At 38.0% G+C, this 13,492-nt stretch overlaps 4 protein-coding genes across 7 annotated transcripts; 1 reads left to right on the forward strand and 3 right to left on the reverse strand.

The window, feature by feature from the left end:
* Nucleotides 1-140: 140 nt before the first annotated feature.
* On the reverse strand, nt 141-3,581 carry LOC102207154 (casein kinase II subunit beta-like). Of its 2 annotated transcripts, none has more exons than XM_005738418.1 (7): nt 3,446-3,581; nt 3,004-3,079; nt 1,119-1,221; nt 915-1,030; nt 746-821; nt 446-635; nt 141-340 (listed from the first exon to the last, which is right to left on the reverse strand). In XM_005738418.1, exons 2-7 carry the CDS (start codon nt 3,073-3,075, stop codon nt 250-252), a joined length of 648 nt encoding a protein of 215 aa, XP_005738475.1. In that variant the 5' UTR covers nt 3,076-3,079; nt 3,446-3,581; the 3' UTR covers nt 141-249. The 2 variants fall into 2 exon arrangements, with proteins under 2 accessions (XP_005738475.1, XP_005738474.1); XM_005738417.1 differs by lacking the exon at nt 3,446-3,581 and adding an exon at nt 3,285-3,428.
* A 1,890-nt stretch (nt 3,582-5,471) lies between these two features.
* LOC102207613 (allograft inflammatory factor 1-like) lies at nt 5,472-7,488 on the reverse strand. Its single transcript, XM_005738419.1, has 6 exons — nt 7,353-7,488; nt 7,101-7,162; nt 6,957-7,023; nt 6,814-6,855; nt 6,482-6,647; nt 5,472-5,857 (listed from the first exon to the last, which is right to left on the reverse strand). The coding sequence occupies exons 1-6, from the start codon at nt 7,366-7,368 to the stop codon at nt 5,770-5,772; spliced, it is 441 nt and encodes a 146-aa protein (XP_005738476.1). The 5' UTR covers nt 7,369-7,488; the 3' UTR covers nt 5,472-5,769.
* A 624-nt stretch (nt 7,489-8,112) lies between these two features.
* On the forward strand, nt 8,113-10,376 carry LOC102208344 (uncharacterized). 2 transcript variants are annotated; one of them, XM_005738423.1, is made up of 8 exons: nt 8,113-8,223; nt 8,532-8,849; nt 8,931-9,206; nt 9,297-9,350; nt 9,448-9,627; nt 9,735-9,776; nt 9,868-9,927; nt 10,050-10,376. In XM_005738423.1, exons 1-8 carry the CDS (start codon nt 8,157-8,159, stop codon nt 10,055-10,057), a joined length of 1,005 nt encoding a protein of 334 aa, XP_005738480.1. In that variant the 5' UTR covers nt 8,113-8,156; the 3' UTR covers nt 10,058-10,376. The 2 variants fall into 2 exon arrangements, with proteins under 2 accessions (XP_005738480.1, XP_005738479.1); XM_005738422.2 differs by lacking the exon at nt 10,050-10,376 and having other exon boundaries at nt 9,868-10,033.
* LOC102207888 (uncharacterized) lies at nt 10,340-12,796 on the reverse strand. Of its 2 annotated transcripts, XM_005738421.2 has the most exons (8): nt 12,708-12,796; nt 12,027-12,311; nt 11,636-11,926; nt 11,285-11,557; nt 10,880-11,146; nt 10,691-10,789; nt 10,545-10,570; nt 10,340-10,465 (listed from the first exon to the last, which is right to left on the reverse strand). In XM_005738421.2, the coding sequence occupies exons 1-8, from the start codon at nt 12,778-12,780 to the stop codon at nt 10,343-10,345; spliced, it is 1,437 nt and encodes a 478-aa protein (XP_005738478.1). In that variant the 5' UTR covers nt 12,781-12,796; the 3' UTR covers nt 10,340-10,342. The 2 variants fall into 2 exon arrangements, with proteins under 2 accessions (XP_005738478.1, XP_005738477.1); XM_005738420.2 differs by having other exon boundaries at nt 11,285-11,926.
* Between the last annotated feature and the right edge of the window lie 696 nt (nt 12,797-13,492).

Here is a 13,492-nt window from a genome sequence, read left to right on the forward strand (position 1 = left end):
AAAAGATGGACTGACATCAGTTAAGGTTCAACCACATGTCTGAAGCTCAATTAATTAGTATAATTAAAAACTGCTCAACTGTAACTGCCTCCTAAAAGAGAGGAAATGGCTGAATCTGAAAGTGCTTATCAACACAGAGGTGAGTTTGGAGAACTGTACAGGTATTTATTGGTTATACACAATCAATTGCTTCACGCAAGTTGTAAACAACAAAGTCTCTGAGTCCACTGTCTTTGTCAAAGATGGCTTCTAGCGAATCACCTTTACTGGGCTCTTGAAACTTGATGCTGCCTGAAGCTGGAGTTGATAAGCCATCGGGTGGATTTTGAAACCATACAGCCTAAAAAAAAGAACAAAAATAAATAAATAAATTCCTCGCTTTTCAGAGGTCAGTGGTTTGGTGTCGTTTGAAAGCTGAGTGTAACATTGATGCAAAAGAACAAACCTTGGCACAAACTGATTGGCGGGTCGCTTTGGGCGGTACTCTGGGTGCACCATGAACAGCATGTGAGGGAACCCCGTGCCAAAGTAGGCTCCATCCGTGTGGTGGTGCCTAGAGGATTTAGGGGTGTACACATCCATGCACTTTGGGCAATAAAGCTTCACCATCGCTTCTCCCGGTATATCCGATAAACCTACGTTACGCAGGAGAGAGAGAAAAGAAGGGATAGTCACAAATATCACAGTGTGTTGTTTAGTTCAAGTGATCCCCCCCAATGAGAAGATCAAGAACAATCAGACCTACCAATCGGAAGCATTGGCTGATTCTCACAATACACTCTGGGGCAATAGCCAAAATCCCCCTGTTGATACTTTTCCAACTACAAAAAAGAACAAACTTAGAAATCACTCGTGATGATCATGTCGTGGCGCCTGTAAGAGGTTGTTGCAAAAACTATAAAATAAGAGCCCACCATTTGTGCAATGCCTCTGTTTGTGAGGATGTAACGTGCATGTATAAGTCCGTACAGCATCTCTGCTGCCTGCTCTATCAGGTCACTCTGGTTTGGATTATCTTCAAGCTCCTCATCTGTTTAAATAGAAACAATTTAACCTGTTTAACTATTTTACTATCTCATTTTATGAGAGAAGTGGTTTGCACCACTTTAAAATCTCACCTGGCTCCAGGTCAAGAATCATATCCAGAGCCTGGCGGTAATGAGGCACCTGCTCATTCAACCCCGTCAGGTTAAACTTGTCCTGTATGTAGTCTTCATCAACCTAAAACACAGCAGCAGAAGGAAACCAACGGCTATTAATAGCACAAGTTACTGTTGCAGCAGTGCACTGCACAGCACACTGATATAGAACCATTATACAAAAGTTTAACAAGATTACTGCGATGCAGCCAGCTATTTCTTGGCATTTTTCATTTAAGCATTTTTACTTGATGTCCTTTTTGTACTCTTAGAAAGAAAACCCTCCGTGCTCTTCACAAACAGGCGAGGAGAGCAGTTGCAACAGTCAGGTCTTAACTATATGTAGCTGAACTGAAAACTACGTGTGTGTAAAATGTCCAAGGTGGCATCTTCCAGCCCCAAAGATACCAAATAATAAAATAAATAATGCAGACCAGAAAGTAAATGATGCAGCAGATTATCCTGGTTACAGGTTACTGGCCATAGTGTGACCTTGACCCCAGATTGATATCCAGTAGGTGACGACCTACTCCATCATTTAAAGATTTCCCTGCAAGTTATTGAGACACTGCAATATAAATAACAGTACAGGGATATTTGACCAAGAGAGAAATTCAGACACTCAAACACACACACAAAAAAAAAAAGGGAAATGTGTTTTATTTGGTGGTTTCAGTTCTGAAATTACAACAGAACAGAAACTACTGGATGGAAAAAAGTAGCTGAGGTGATTAACTGATTTCTAACCAAAGGAACTTCCAGGAGTCCTTCTAATGTAAAGCTGCAGCTACTTCTAGCATCTACAAATTCATTTGAATTCAGTGTGTTGTTTGCCTAATAGATAACAGTTCAGATTTAAAACTTCAAACACATTTTTGATGCATTTGAATTTTTCTTGTTTTTATGGAAGGTGGTCTAATAAATTCATTAAGCACATACACCTGGTCAGAAGGTAAAATATCATCTTTACATAGCCTGGTTAGTTTGATTTAAGCACATTCTGTACATTTCAGTACTCGCATGTGTTATTCCACATAATATATCAAACAAAATCATGAGTGTGGTGGTCATTTTTGTCTTCTTTATAGCTGATGGCTTTAGTCCACCATACACGTCACACTTTACTGGTTTGGCAAAAGGTCCCAGTACGCTCTCAAACTGTTTTTTATTTTTATTTTTATGTTGTTAGCTGAGATGATAAATTTAGCAAAGTAATTTTTGATTGAGAGTAGCTTCACTACGATTTCCAAATGGTTTTGCAACATGCAGCATATCCTTAAGTACTGGCTGTTTTGATGTGTCACCACTATACTAGGCATTTATCTTTCAGTCTAAGCATGCATGGTGCAGGGTCTCAGAATCCTGCTGAACTCCGAAATGGTTCACAGATTACATCTGCATGATTTATAGAAATCTTTCAATCATAAAGTTCAAGTGTCTCCATGATCTTAATCAATAAATTATTCTTTAGGTGATGTTGTAACCATTAACATAAGTGTGCAAACAGAGAAAGTGATCATAAGAAACCAGCACACCACATCAGGTTTGATTTATTCAAAGAAAGTCTGTGTATGGTCTGATGTGCAAATACATTTGATATATCTTGGTGCTGTGATGAATATGGACCAAAAATCAAGAAGTCAAGGTTCGATTTAATTTAATCATGCGAACCACTAAGGAATTGTGTATTTATGCAGAGTGCTTGTGCTGCCACAGTGTAGAGCAGCCTGATGGTGTGGGGACATAATTTACGCTTCTGTATACTCCGCCAGCAGGCGATGCGAATGATGAAGTCTGTGAAAAGCTTATGAAGGTGCAACTAAAGCTTTGAAAAATAAAGAGTGAAAATGAAAATGAGACTGACCTCGCAGAAGAACTCGTTCCCTCTGAGTCCACAGAACCACGATATCCAGGACACCTCCTCTGAGCTGCTCATCCTCCTGACAAACCAACATAGCCGCAGTGAACCAATTTACACCCAGAAAGGTTAAAAACAAAGGCAGTAAAACATTAACAGGGTTAGTGAGCCGAGCTTTATAAGTGAACATAGCACAACATTATTTTCAGCACAGATAAGGACTGCAGCTGACACCTGGGGTTTTACTAAAAATGTCAAACATAATCTTTAATTGAGCTTAGACCTGCCTCTCAAACCTGGGAAATACGTCAGCTCTTGATTTAGCATGCTGGCTAGCGTTCATGCTAACACGTTCAGTACAAATGTATTACTGTAACGGCACTATCTATTAACATAAACACCGCCTATGTGTTTGTATAACTGTATACAAACATTCGCTTTCACTCACCCTTCTTTTATATTAAATAACGCATCAATTTGGAAGCTTTGCTAAGCTGTCCTCCCTCCCAGGGTGACAAAATATAATTTCCGGTCATGCGTTCTTTTCAAAATAAGGTAGCCGACTACACATCCGGCTAGTGATGGCCAAATGAAGCTTTCTGAAAACGGTTCGTTACTCGAAGCTTTTCAACACAGTCCTTTTTGGTGACATCTTGTGGCCAAAAATATGAAGAGCAGCTTGAATCCACAAAATAAAACCAACTGCTTGATAATGATTGTCCACTCTACAGAGTGGAATTCTGTCTGATATTGGGCTGCTGTTGTGTTGCTTTGAACGGGTATTTTTTTGTGTTAAAAAAATGTGGTTTATTTGTTTAATAAATAATTTTGACCAGTAAACTTTCCTTGTTTAAACATGCACCATGGTGTGGTCTTTCTTTGCTTGTGACTTCTTGATGTTGGTAAATACAATAATTGAAAAATACCACGTTACATATAACATACATATAATAATGCACATTATGGAGTATGCTTCTGTTGTGAGGTCCTGCCTCCATGTACTTATGCAATTAATCGCTAGACGGGTATATTTATAAACAATATTATATTAGGGAAATTTTCCTATACATATTTTTGACCTGGGGGTAGAATTGATTGTGAGATGGAAAGGGAAAATGCTTATGAGGTTGCAAATTAAAAACATGATGCATTTAAGGTAACACTTTTTCATTTTTATTTAAGAAGAGAATTTGTTCCGCTGTGCGATGGCCGAACCTGTTCCTTTTCGTGGAGATAATTTCTCCTGCCTTAAGGAAAATCCCTTCACATGGCACAGAAGATGCTGGAGTGCAGAAAAACTGGTAGAGATGCAGTTATACAGTCTAACTCGACCTCACAAACTATCAGCTAAAGAGAATAAATAAATTAAATTGCTGCACATTTTGTAGACTAACATTTTAAGATTATTTTAAAAATAAAATATATCTTTTTATAACATTAAATGTTACGAGTCAAATGGAAGTTTTTCTAAAGTTATTTAATGATATTTATATTATGAAAAGCAGATTTTTGACATTTTAAGTTTTTCCCGTTTCCAGATAAAATAAACACGCACAAAACAAAAGCAAACAGCCAGAACACAAAGCTGGAAAAACCCACCCGATTGACCAAAATCAACTCAAAATACTCCCACACAACAGAACCTCCTCTATTCCTCGTTGGCTCCAAATCTCTCAGTAGAATGATCAGTGGTTCGCTATCTGTCACCATCAAAACACTCCACAAATCCCGCGAATGATTCACCTGCTTATAAACCATTGAATCAGATACCGAAGCAGTTAGGATCTAAATGAAGCTTCGGACGTCACTGATCACGTGACTCTGGCCAAACGAATCAAGCTTCGACACAGTGCTTCTGAAGCAGTGTGTTGATTTTTTTGACACACGCCATCACTACATACGGCATATATTAGGCGAAAGCGAAGGAGAGATAAGCCTACTACCGGTACAATTATCTTTTTGTTGTTTGTTTGTTTGCCATGTTCTCTAAGATCAACATCTGACGTTGCTATATTAGAAGAAAAGTGGCCACACTGTTGTATATTGTGAAACACCCAATTTTTTAAACTACTATAGTAAATAAATACAATCAAATCCAACAATAATGGAAGTAATACGTCAGATCCAAATGAGACATGGTTCACCTTAGTTCAAGTAGGCTAATGTTATGATAATGTCAGTCATGCATCCCAAATTGAATGTGATAGTTAAGAGGTGTGCCTCTATCTCCTCTGTCTGTAAAATACCTTGATGCATGGAGGAGATGCAATGGAAACATACCTTTGATTTAGTTTTTTTAAAATTAATATGAAAGAATATAAAATAAAAGCGAGCGAAAGCAGCTGTTTGTAGTTATATCTCATGTGTTTAATATTTTTACTTTTAGGCTCTTTTAGCTATAAGGGTTAAAAACAGAAAAGCGAAATGCAATGCAGTTCAATCTTTTCACTTTAACAAACACAACATGAGATCCGTGACTGTTTAACCACGTAATTTTTAATGAACTTGTAAAAATGCTGTCCTTCTAACATGAACCACACTGATCACATATTTTGCCACTGCCATGTACATTTCACATTATCAGAGTACTTGAACAAACACCTAGAACAGTACAGTTCTAGTACATGCAGGCTACTTTACATCTCTTCATGAAAATTGCACATTTTACTTCATGTTTCATTTTTTTCACAACTTTACCTTTGATTGATTTTAAAATCTAGGCGGGGGGGAGGGGGGGGAGGTTTATTGACAGAATTCAGCTCGGATGGAAGGTCAGGGCAGGTCTGAAAAGGTTTTACGACGAGGTGGTCCAACTTCTTTCTGCTCTTCTTCCTTTGCCATGCCTTCAAACATCAAGATCCTTGAATAAAAACAAGACATTTTACATGCTTTAAAAAGCATTCTTGCAAACCTCAGACGTTACGCATTTGTTTCTCTATTGTCGGTAAGCGGTAGGCCTAGATCTTTTTAGTTTCAGTTTATTTATGAAAATGCTTCTGTGCTGGAATTGAAATACAAGATTTCTTTTATTATTCCTTCTAAGAAAAACTCTTCTCATCTGTAAATGTATCTTATGGGTTGCTGTGCAAGCTGTTATTGTGAATAGCATTTATTTATGTAAAATTGTTATTATCACATTGAGATGGATAGGATCTTTTTACCCCACTGCCAACAACAAAACGACAAACCTACAGAGCATGTGCACGTAGCAAGTAAAGTGAAAGTAAATGAGAAGAAAGTGTTCATGTAAATGAAACTCATTCCCCAAGTTAACCAGACTGCAGAAAATATCTGAAGGACTACTTTGATATATAGGCTCAGTTTCAACATAACCAGTAATTTCACAAGTATAGGTTTCTGATGTCCAGTATTAGTTCAGTTTTTCAGTTGTTTGGGAAGTTCTTCTCGCTATAACCTTATTTGACCGTGGACTCCACTTGCAGTCTACAGCTATGCTCTGAATAGCAACTTATTTCATACTCACAGTTTTAAAATTGCATTTCTCTTTCCCAGCATCATATTGAGGAAGTCATTGTAGCTGATAGTGTCTTTTGAGCTACTTCCAACCACCTCTGCCATCATTTTTTTCAGTTCCAGGTGAGTCTTGGCCAATCCAAGTTTCTCCAACATCCTCTTCAAACCCATTATGTCTATAAAATTACAAGTGCGCAAAAAGAAAAATGAAGTAAAAAACATTACTGCTTGCTGAGAGGTTTATTTTGTTGTTTTTTTTGTCTGAGGCACTACTGAAAGTAGCACTTGCTTAATGTTGCTAAAAAAAATTACTTCAGGGCTGCACGGCTAGTGGCGTCCTACCTATTTCCCCTTTGTCGTTGAGATCAAACTCCATGTATTTCTCTGTAACATAAACATTATGATTATTATTATTCCAAAATTTATGACTTTGCACCAATTGAACAATGAACTGAAGTGTTACTGGTACCCCCTTTGAGACTCACTTTTAAACATTTCAAGCTTTGAGGCCAGGTCTTCCTCTCCTTCATATTTAGGATCTGTGAGAAAAGCCTAATAATGACATAAATACACAATTTAGCATCGCAGGGTGTCAGTCGACGTCTTGGACAGTTCTGTGTTTAGCTCACCTCGTTGATACCATTTAGCTTTTCCTCCTGCTGAGACTTTAGAAGACCAAATGCTTTACCACCTGTGAAAAACCAATATTTTAGGAACAACAACAGCCTGAGAGAACTCTCACAAACAATCAATAAGAACTGGTAGTTTAATGGATGAATTAATAACATAAATGAATGATTAAATAAGTAAATTCAGTCTTGTATTGTTCAGGCTGGTTAAAGTGGCTTTAACAACCAAAGCTAACAGAAAGACAAACTAACCTTGAGCACAGTCCATTTCTGTCAAGAGAGCTGAGAAACTGTGAAACCAACACAAACACAGGCGGAAGGCTACGATGATGCTTCTATAAACTGAACGAGAAGAGGAAGTGAAGTGACAAAGTTTCAGTTAGACAGAAGAGGTTCCTCTGTTACATTTAAGGCTGCAGAAAACGAGGCCAACCCTGATGACACAGATAATAATTTAGGAGAACTGTGCATGCAGGACACACGTGTGATCTATCAGCTTATTTAAAATTGTATGTTTTAGGAAGAAGACGTATGTGGCAATAAGATCTTTCTTTAGTGCTCTAGTCTGGAAACTTTTGCTCATGAGGCATTTTTGGATTACATCATATTTTGTTATTCACAGTTTTTTTTTCTGGGTGTGGGTTCCTTTTTATTCATTTAAATGAAAGAGTTATGCACATTTACACCTGGAAGTACCTCAAAGGTGAAATGTCTGTACCAGTGAACAGCTCCACTGGAACGGGTGGAAGTAAAATGGTTTAAGCAGTCACATAAGTCAGATCAGTGTGTTTGGAGAGAACTTTAGTGCAGCTTTATCACTTTCTTTTCCTTACTTTAAACATGAGCCCAGAAAGCAACTTGGCCACAAAACTGGCCAAATGTAATGCCTAGTTCTTGCCACACTGTGGTATTGTTGATCACATAATCAGGTAAAGAACATCCAAAAGACTCATGGTAGTTTCCAGTTGAGACTTCTATGTAACTTCAAGGAAGTGAAAATAAAAAGGTCTAGAGGTGACTGATCTTGGTCTCTTCACTAGCTGCATTACACAGAACATGTTACATTTATATCTTCAGGGTTACCTTTCTTTAATTCTGTTGAATGTCGCATCAGGATTTGGAGGTAAGCAGTTCTGCAGATAATGTCTGGATCTGATTGGATAAAAATAAATGCTTTTTAACTATGCTTACTACATTTGTAATTAAATAACTAAAGGTTTATTCAGTGTATATCATCTTGGCTCCAAAAATTATTTAACAACAAATGCAATTTCATTATATGCCATGAATCTAAAAATACGCATGCTGCTAATCTGATATTGCATATTTTGGTGTAAACTTTCTAACCAGCAAAAATGAGGTAGTTGCTTCCTTGAATGCGATGCATGTATTAGCACATTTAGACTCATTATTTAACTTTTGGCTTAACAGATACTGAGCCCATCTTAGCTGTTCAAGAAGAAGATGTAGCTCTCACTTGTTTCAGTCAAAATGACACGGATCCAAACAGCTTCTACAGATACAGCGTGACAAAGTTTGCTACAGATCCTAATCAAGTGAAGGATATGTTTAAATGGCCCACACCGAGCAACGATGTGTATAAACGTGTAAAATGGGTAGCTGATGGAAATGGACAAAAATGCTTAACTCTGACAAAACTTCAAAAATCCGACGCAGGACTGTACACTTGTGAAATGTGGAAAGGATGGGACCGTGTTGCGGCCAAAAACATATCTTTGAGAATAAAAGGTAAAACTTTTTACTACTTTCTCATTACTTTGCAAGCAAATATCTCACTGGTGAGTCACATGATTTGTTATGATCTTGCAGACTGCAAAGTCCTTGAACCTGTGAAGGCCGCACCCAGCATGCCTGCCAAGTTAAACTGCCCAGTAAACATGACAACTGGACAACAAGAACCTCAAAACATCTCCTGGGCAATCCAGAAAGGAGACATGCGTGAATCACTCGACTCCAGCAAAGCCAAAACTGATGGTACATCTCTGACTTTCCAGTCTGTGAACACCAGCGACAGTGGCTGGTATACATGCAGTTACACGCTTGGTAAAACTCAGCGCTGCTTTGACACCAATCTACAAGTACAAGGTCAGTGATTTTTTTCTTTGACATGTCAAAAGCAATTGTTAAAAAAATACACACAAGTAATATGTAAGATTCCTGTTTTTTCACACGAAGCTTTTGTGACCACAACGGTTCCGGTTATTCCAACAAAAACTCCCAGTCTGCCAGGTCTGTTTGCCTTTGCTGTCTTGCACATTCATTAAATCATATTTATGATTATATGTTCACTATATTGTTGCTTTAACTTTCGCCTTGTTCTCTTTAGCACCAAAAGCCAATGATATATCTCTGTCGCAAAGGAAGGAGGAGAGCAATGATGCTTTAATTGCAGTTGTGGTCTGTGTCATTTTGGGGATGATCATAATTGCTGCTGTGATTGGACTCGTTGTGTACCGCAGATGCAAAACCCAGAGAATCACACAGTTACACCAGAGGCGCTTTAACGGTTTGATCTGACTTTAAACTCTTTCATTCTTATCACACTGTCATGCAGTCACACTAACTTTATGTAGTGTTGAGTTGTTTAAATATTTCTGTTTTCTTGTTATTCAGGTAATTGTATGTCTACATATGAGATTGTTGCACCTTTGACGAGTGAGTGCCGACTCTCTTCTTACTGCGCTTTTTAGCCACTGTGATGCCTTTCTGTTCAACACTTGACTTGAACTTTTTTCTTTTTTCACAGATACTCCAGGCCAGCGAATCAACAGTCTGTATCAAATGCCAGACGAAAGCTTAGTTACCTGTAAGTTGTATGAGGTTTTGCCTCCTTTATGAAATTGTTCAAATCTTATCATGTCAACAAAAGACAACCCAACAACAACGAAAACCAAAGAAACCAAAACATTTTTCTCTCCTTTGTTGCAGTCCAATAATAAATATTTTCAAGTAAGGAAGAAGATTCTCCTTTGCAGTTATCTCATCCTTGCAGTGTGTAGATAAGTTTGCATGCTTATAATGTAACCAATCATGTTTTTGTAACTTTATTTCTTTAAAATCTTGCATGCATGTCTGTAGCAAGGCAAAGGAGGAGCTGATTTACTGTGCATTTCTGTTTCTTGAAATAGAAAAAAGTCTGTTTTCAAACAGGTTTTGTAAACCACATCTGTTGATGATTTTGAAGTTTGTGATAAAGACAAAGAATAGCATGTGGTTTCACTCTAGTTCACAGCTTGTAATAAATCATAAAAACTGGTTGTTGCAGTGGCTGCTTCTCTTTTTAAATGTTGTTGCTGTTGTTGTTCCTCATTACGATCATCCTGAACGACCTCGTACACATGAGTCTGAGGAGAAGAGCACCAACATTAGTGAAATAGGACATGTGAGCTTGACTCGGCATGATCCTGTTTTTTGATATCTTACCATTTCAGTACTGGGCTGATCATTAGCTGCAGACCAAGAAGGAAAACATTGTGGTCATTGTGGAAATATTCAATCTCCATCAAAGCCTTAGAGTAATTCATGTTGTAGCTGTTGTTTGGTTGTAATTTCTGAAGCACATTCAGTACCTGCATCCTTGTTGCGCTTCCTCTTGGTGTAAATGTAGAGCCCACCCGCCACTATCAGGATGACTAGAGGCAGGCCTACCCAGGCAGGTGTTTGCAGAGCTGGGGAAAGGAATAATTTTCCGATCAGTTTGGTCATGAATAGAAGGTGCATTCAGCAGACAAGGCAACAGTAAAGTAATTCATGCTTACGGTCAACGGCACGCCACTTTTTTGATGCCACCCGAGCGCCCTCTCTGTGCACAGAGCATGTTATATCTTCGTATGATCGCACTGATGACTCTGGGAGAAATAACTTCTTTATCAGAGTATTATTGATATTCATTAATTCACTCTGCCAACCTTTGTGGGCACTTCCTGACCAAGTTAATTCAAAGTCTTTTTCACATTCTGTGGCACAGGTAAGTGCACAGGTCAAGGTGAGATTCTCTCCTCTGAGCCCTGCAGGCATTGCAGTTACTGTAAAAATGTAGAACATGAGAGATGAAACATCAGATATCGATAGCTATCTCTCCATCTCTCCATCTCTCTCTCTTTCTCTCTCATATTTGTATGTGTATATATATACACTTGCATCTACAAAGTTTTAATACTTACCATCAAGGGTATGCAGCCTGAATTTATTGAGCACATCTTTTTTATCAGTGGAGTGTGAACACTGGTAGTCTCCAGCATGCAGTGAGCTCAGTCTGCTAATGACCAGAGAGGAATCTTGATTCACATGTGATGCTTTTATTTGGCCATTATCAGGTGAGCTAGCATCTCTCAGTTGCTTTTCACGCAAAGTCCACTTCATATCAGGAGAGGAAGTGTTGCCACAAGTCAATAGTACTGACTCACCCACTGTGGCAAACACTTCCTCTAGTCCATCTGGGGAAAAGGGAGAACTGGTCACACTTTGTACGTACTGAGCAACATTTTTCATTTTGTGTACAGGCTGTGTAGCACCTTCTACTGTTGTCGTATAACTGATGGTGGCTTTAACAAGGTCATTCTGAGTTAGATGACATCTCCATTTTTTGTGGTGGTCTGTCGATTTTGTATCAATGATCAGTTTAGAGAAGCAATTATGTGGATGTTCAATTACAAATCTGCTTCCATTTATTGGTGTATCATCCTCAGAGCTCCAGTTGATATGAAGCTCTTTGCGGTTGAAACAGGGGTCAGCTCCTTTATTTGTACTGAGGTAACAATGAAGCTCCATCTTTTTGTCATTTGCAGGAAGTGACCTTTCAGTAACTGGTGGATAAAAAAAAGTGAGCATTGTGATATTTTTGTTTACTATTTCTGTATGTAAAACAAAAAAAACAAAAAGAAGGTGTGAAGCAAAAACACTTACTGCAAAGAATTCGAAGTGAAACACTTGACTTGAGCGTTCCACTCTTACACGTGTAAAGCCGTGCGTCATTGAGCACCAGCTGAGTAATCTGCAGAGAGCAGTCTTTGAGCAGGCGATACCTGTGGCTGCTTGGAGCTGTCGGTTTTTCTTTCTTTATAATCTCATCAGTTAAATTAAATTCTGCACTCATGTCCCAGCTGATAGAAGAACAGGTTTTGACAGAAGGGATACCACATGGCAAAGTAACATTATCTCCTTCTACAGCGACCATTAGCAAAGGGTTCCCTGAAGAAAATTACAGAAAAATGCATTTTTTTTAAATGAAAAAGATTTCTTAAAATCTATATATGCCATAAAATGAAAACTGTAACACTTGTGTACATGTGAGCAGTTCACAAAGGACTGAGTGAATATCTGAGATCACAATTATTTTGTGAGTTATTTTTATTATGGTTATTTTGCTATGATACAATATAAGGTAAAAAAAAATCAGTAACCACTGACTAATTATTTTTCTGTGACACCAACAAGTTTTGTCTCATAACGGTGCCTCGTGGGTTAGAAAACAATCAGAAAGGATGAAATCAAGCCATGTCCAAGAGGGTTTTACAAGGTACCGCGTGTGAATATATTACATCATGTGTATATATATTTATAGGTGTTATATGTTTGTTTAATTACCAGTTGGATGATGTCCACTTGCTGCCTGTGTGAGATAAAAAAGACAGATTACCAACAGTGAAAGAGAGTCCATCTTGCCGTTTCCAGATTTTCTCTGTTATTGCAAAATGCTCTTATAGCAGAAGTTTTGCAAAACACTTTTCCAGGAAATGACACATGAAGATCATGTTTAACTGAGGAGAATGACTCACAAGAGAAATTTATATTTATGTAGTGATCGACTCCGTCACGTTTATTCAAAATTGTCACAATCACTTTAAGTGTCGTGACTGTTGTGATTTACCTGTCAATTAAATTACTTTTAATAATAACGTCTACATTCCTTTTGATCACCAGGATGCTATTAATTGTGTAACAACCCAAACAGCAGATACTGCTGTATCCAGTCCTGTGGAGACTGCATTTTTAAGGTTTGTCCACCAGGTGGTGCTGTCAGATTCAGTGAAACCTGCAAAAAAGAAGGCTCTTTCACATTGTGGTGTCCGACTCCGTAGATACGGTAGAAGCCTGGGACTCCAGGTGTTAACAGCATTCATTTTTACGACTTTTTACTCCTCTTACTTTAGTTTTTCATTTTGCAAAAATATAATTACTTATATGATCATTGTTGTAATTTCCCTCCACTACAGGTGAACATTAATGAGCACCAACAGTACAGTTATTCTGTGCATTGCCAATGAAGAAATAAAAACTTTGGTTTGGACATTTTATTCAGTGATGGTGGAACAAATAACTTTGATAATAAAGTGTAAGAATAAATAAGAATAAGAAGAGAAAATATAAAT

This window comes from Pundamilia nyererei, unplaced genomic scaffold, assembly GCF_000239375.1.
Source record: "Pundamilia nyererei isolate P.nyererei 1_Seehausen unplaced genomic scaffold, PunNye1.0 scaffold00084, whole genome shotgun sequence".
Taxonomy (NCBI): Eukaryota; Metazoa; Chordata; class Actinopteri; order Cichliformes; family Cichlidae; genus Pundamilia; species Pundamilia nyererei.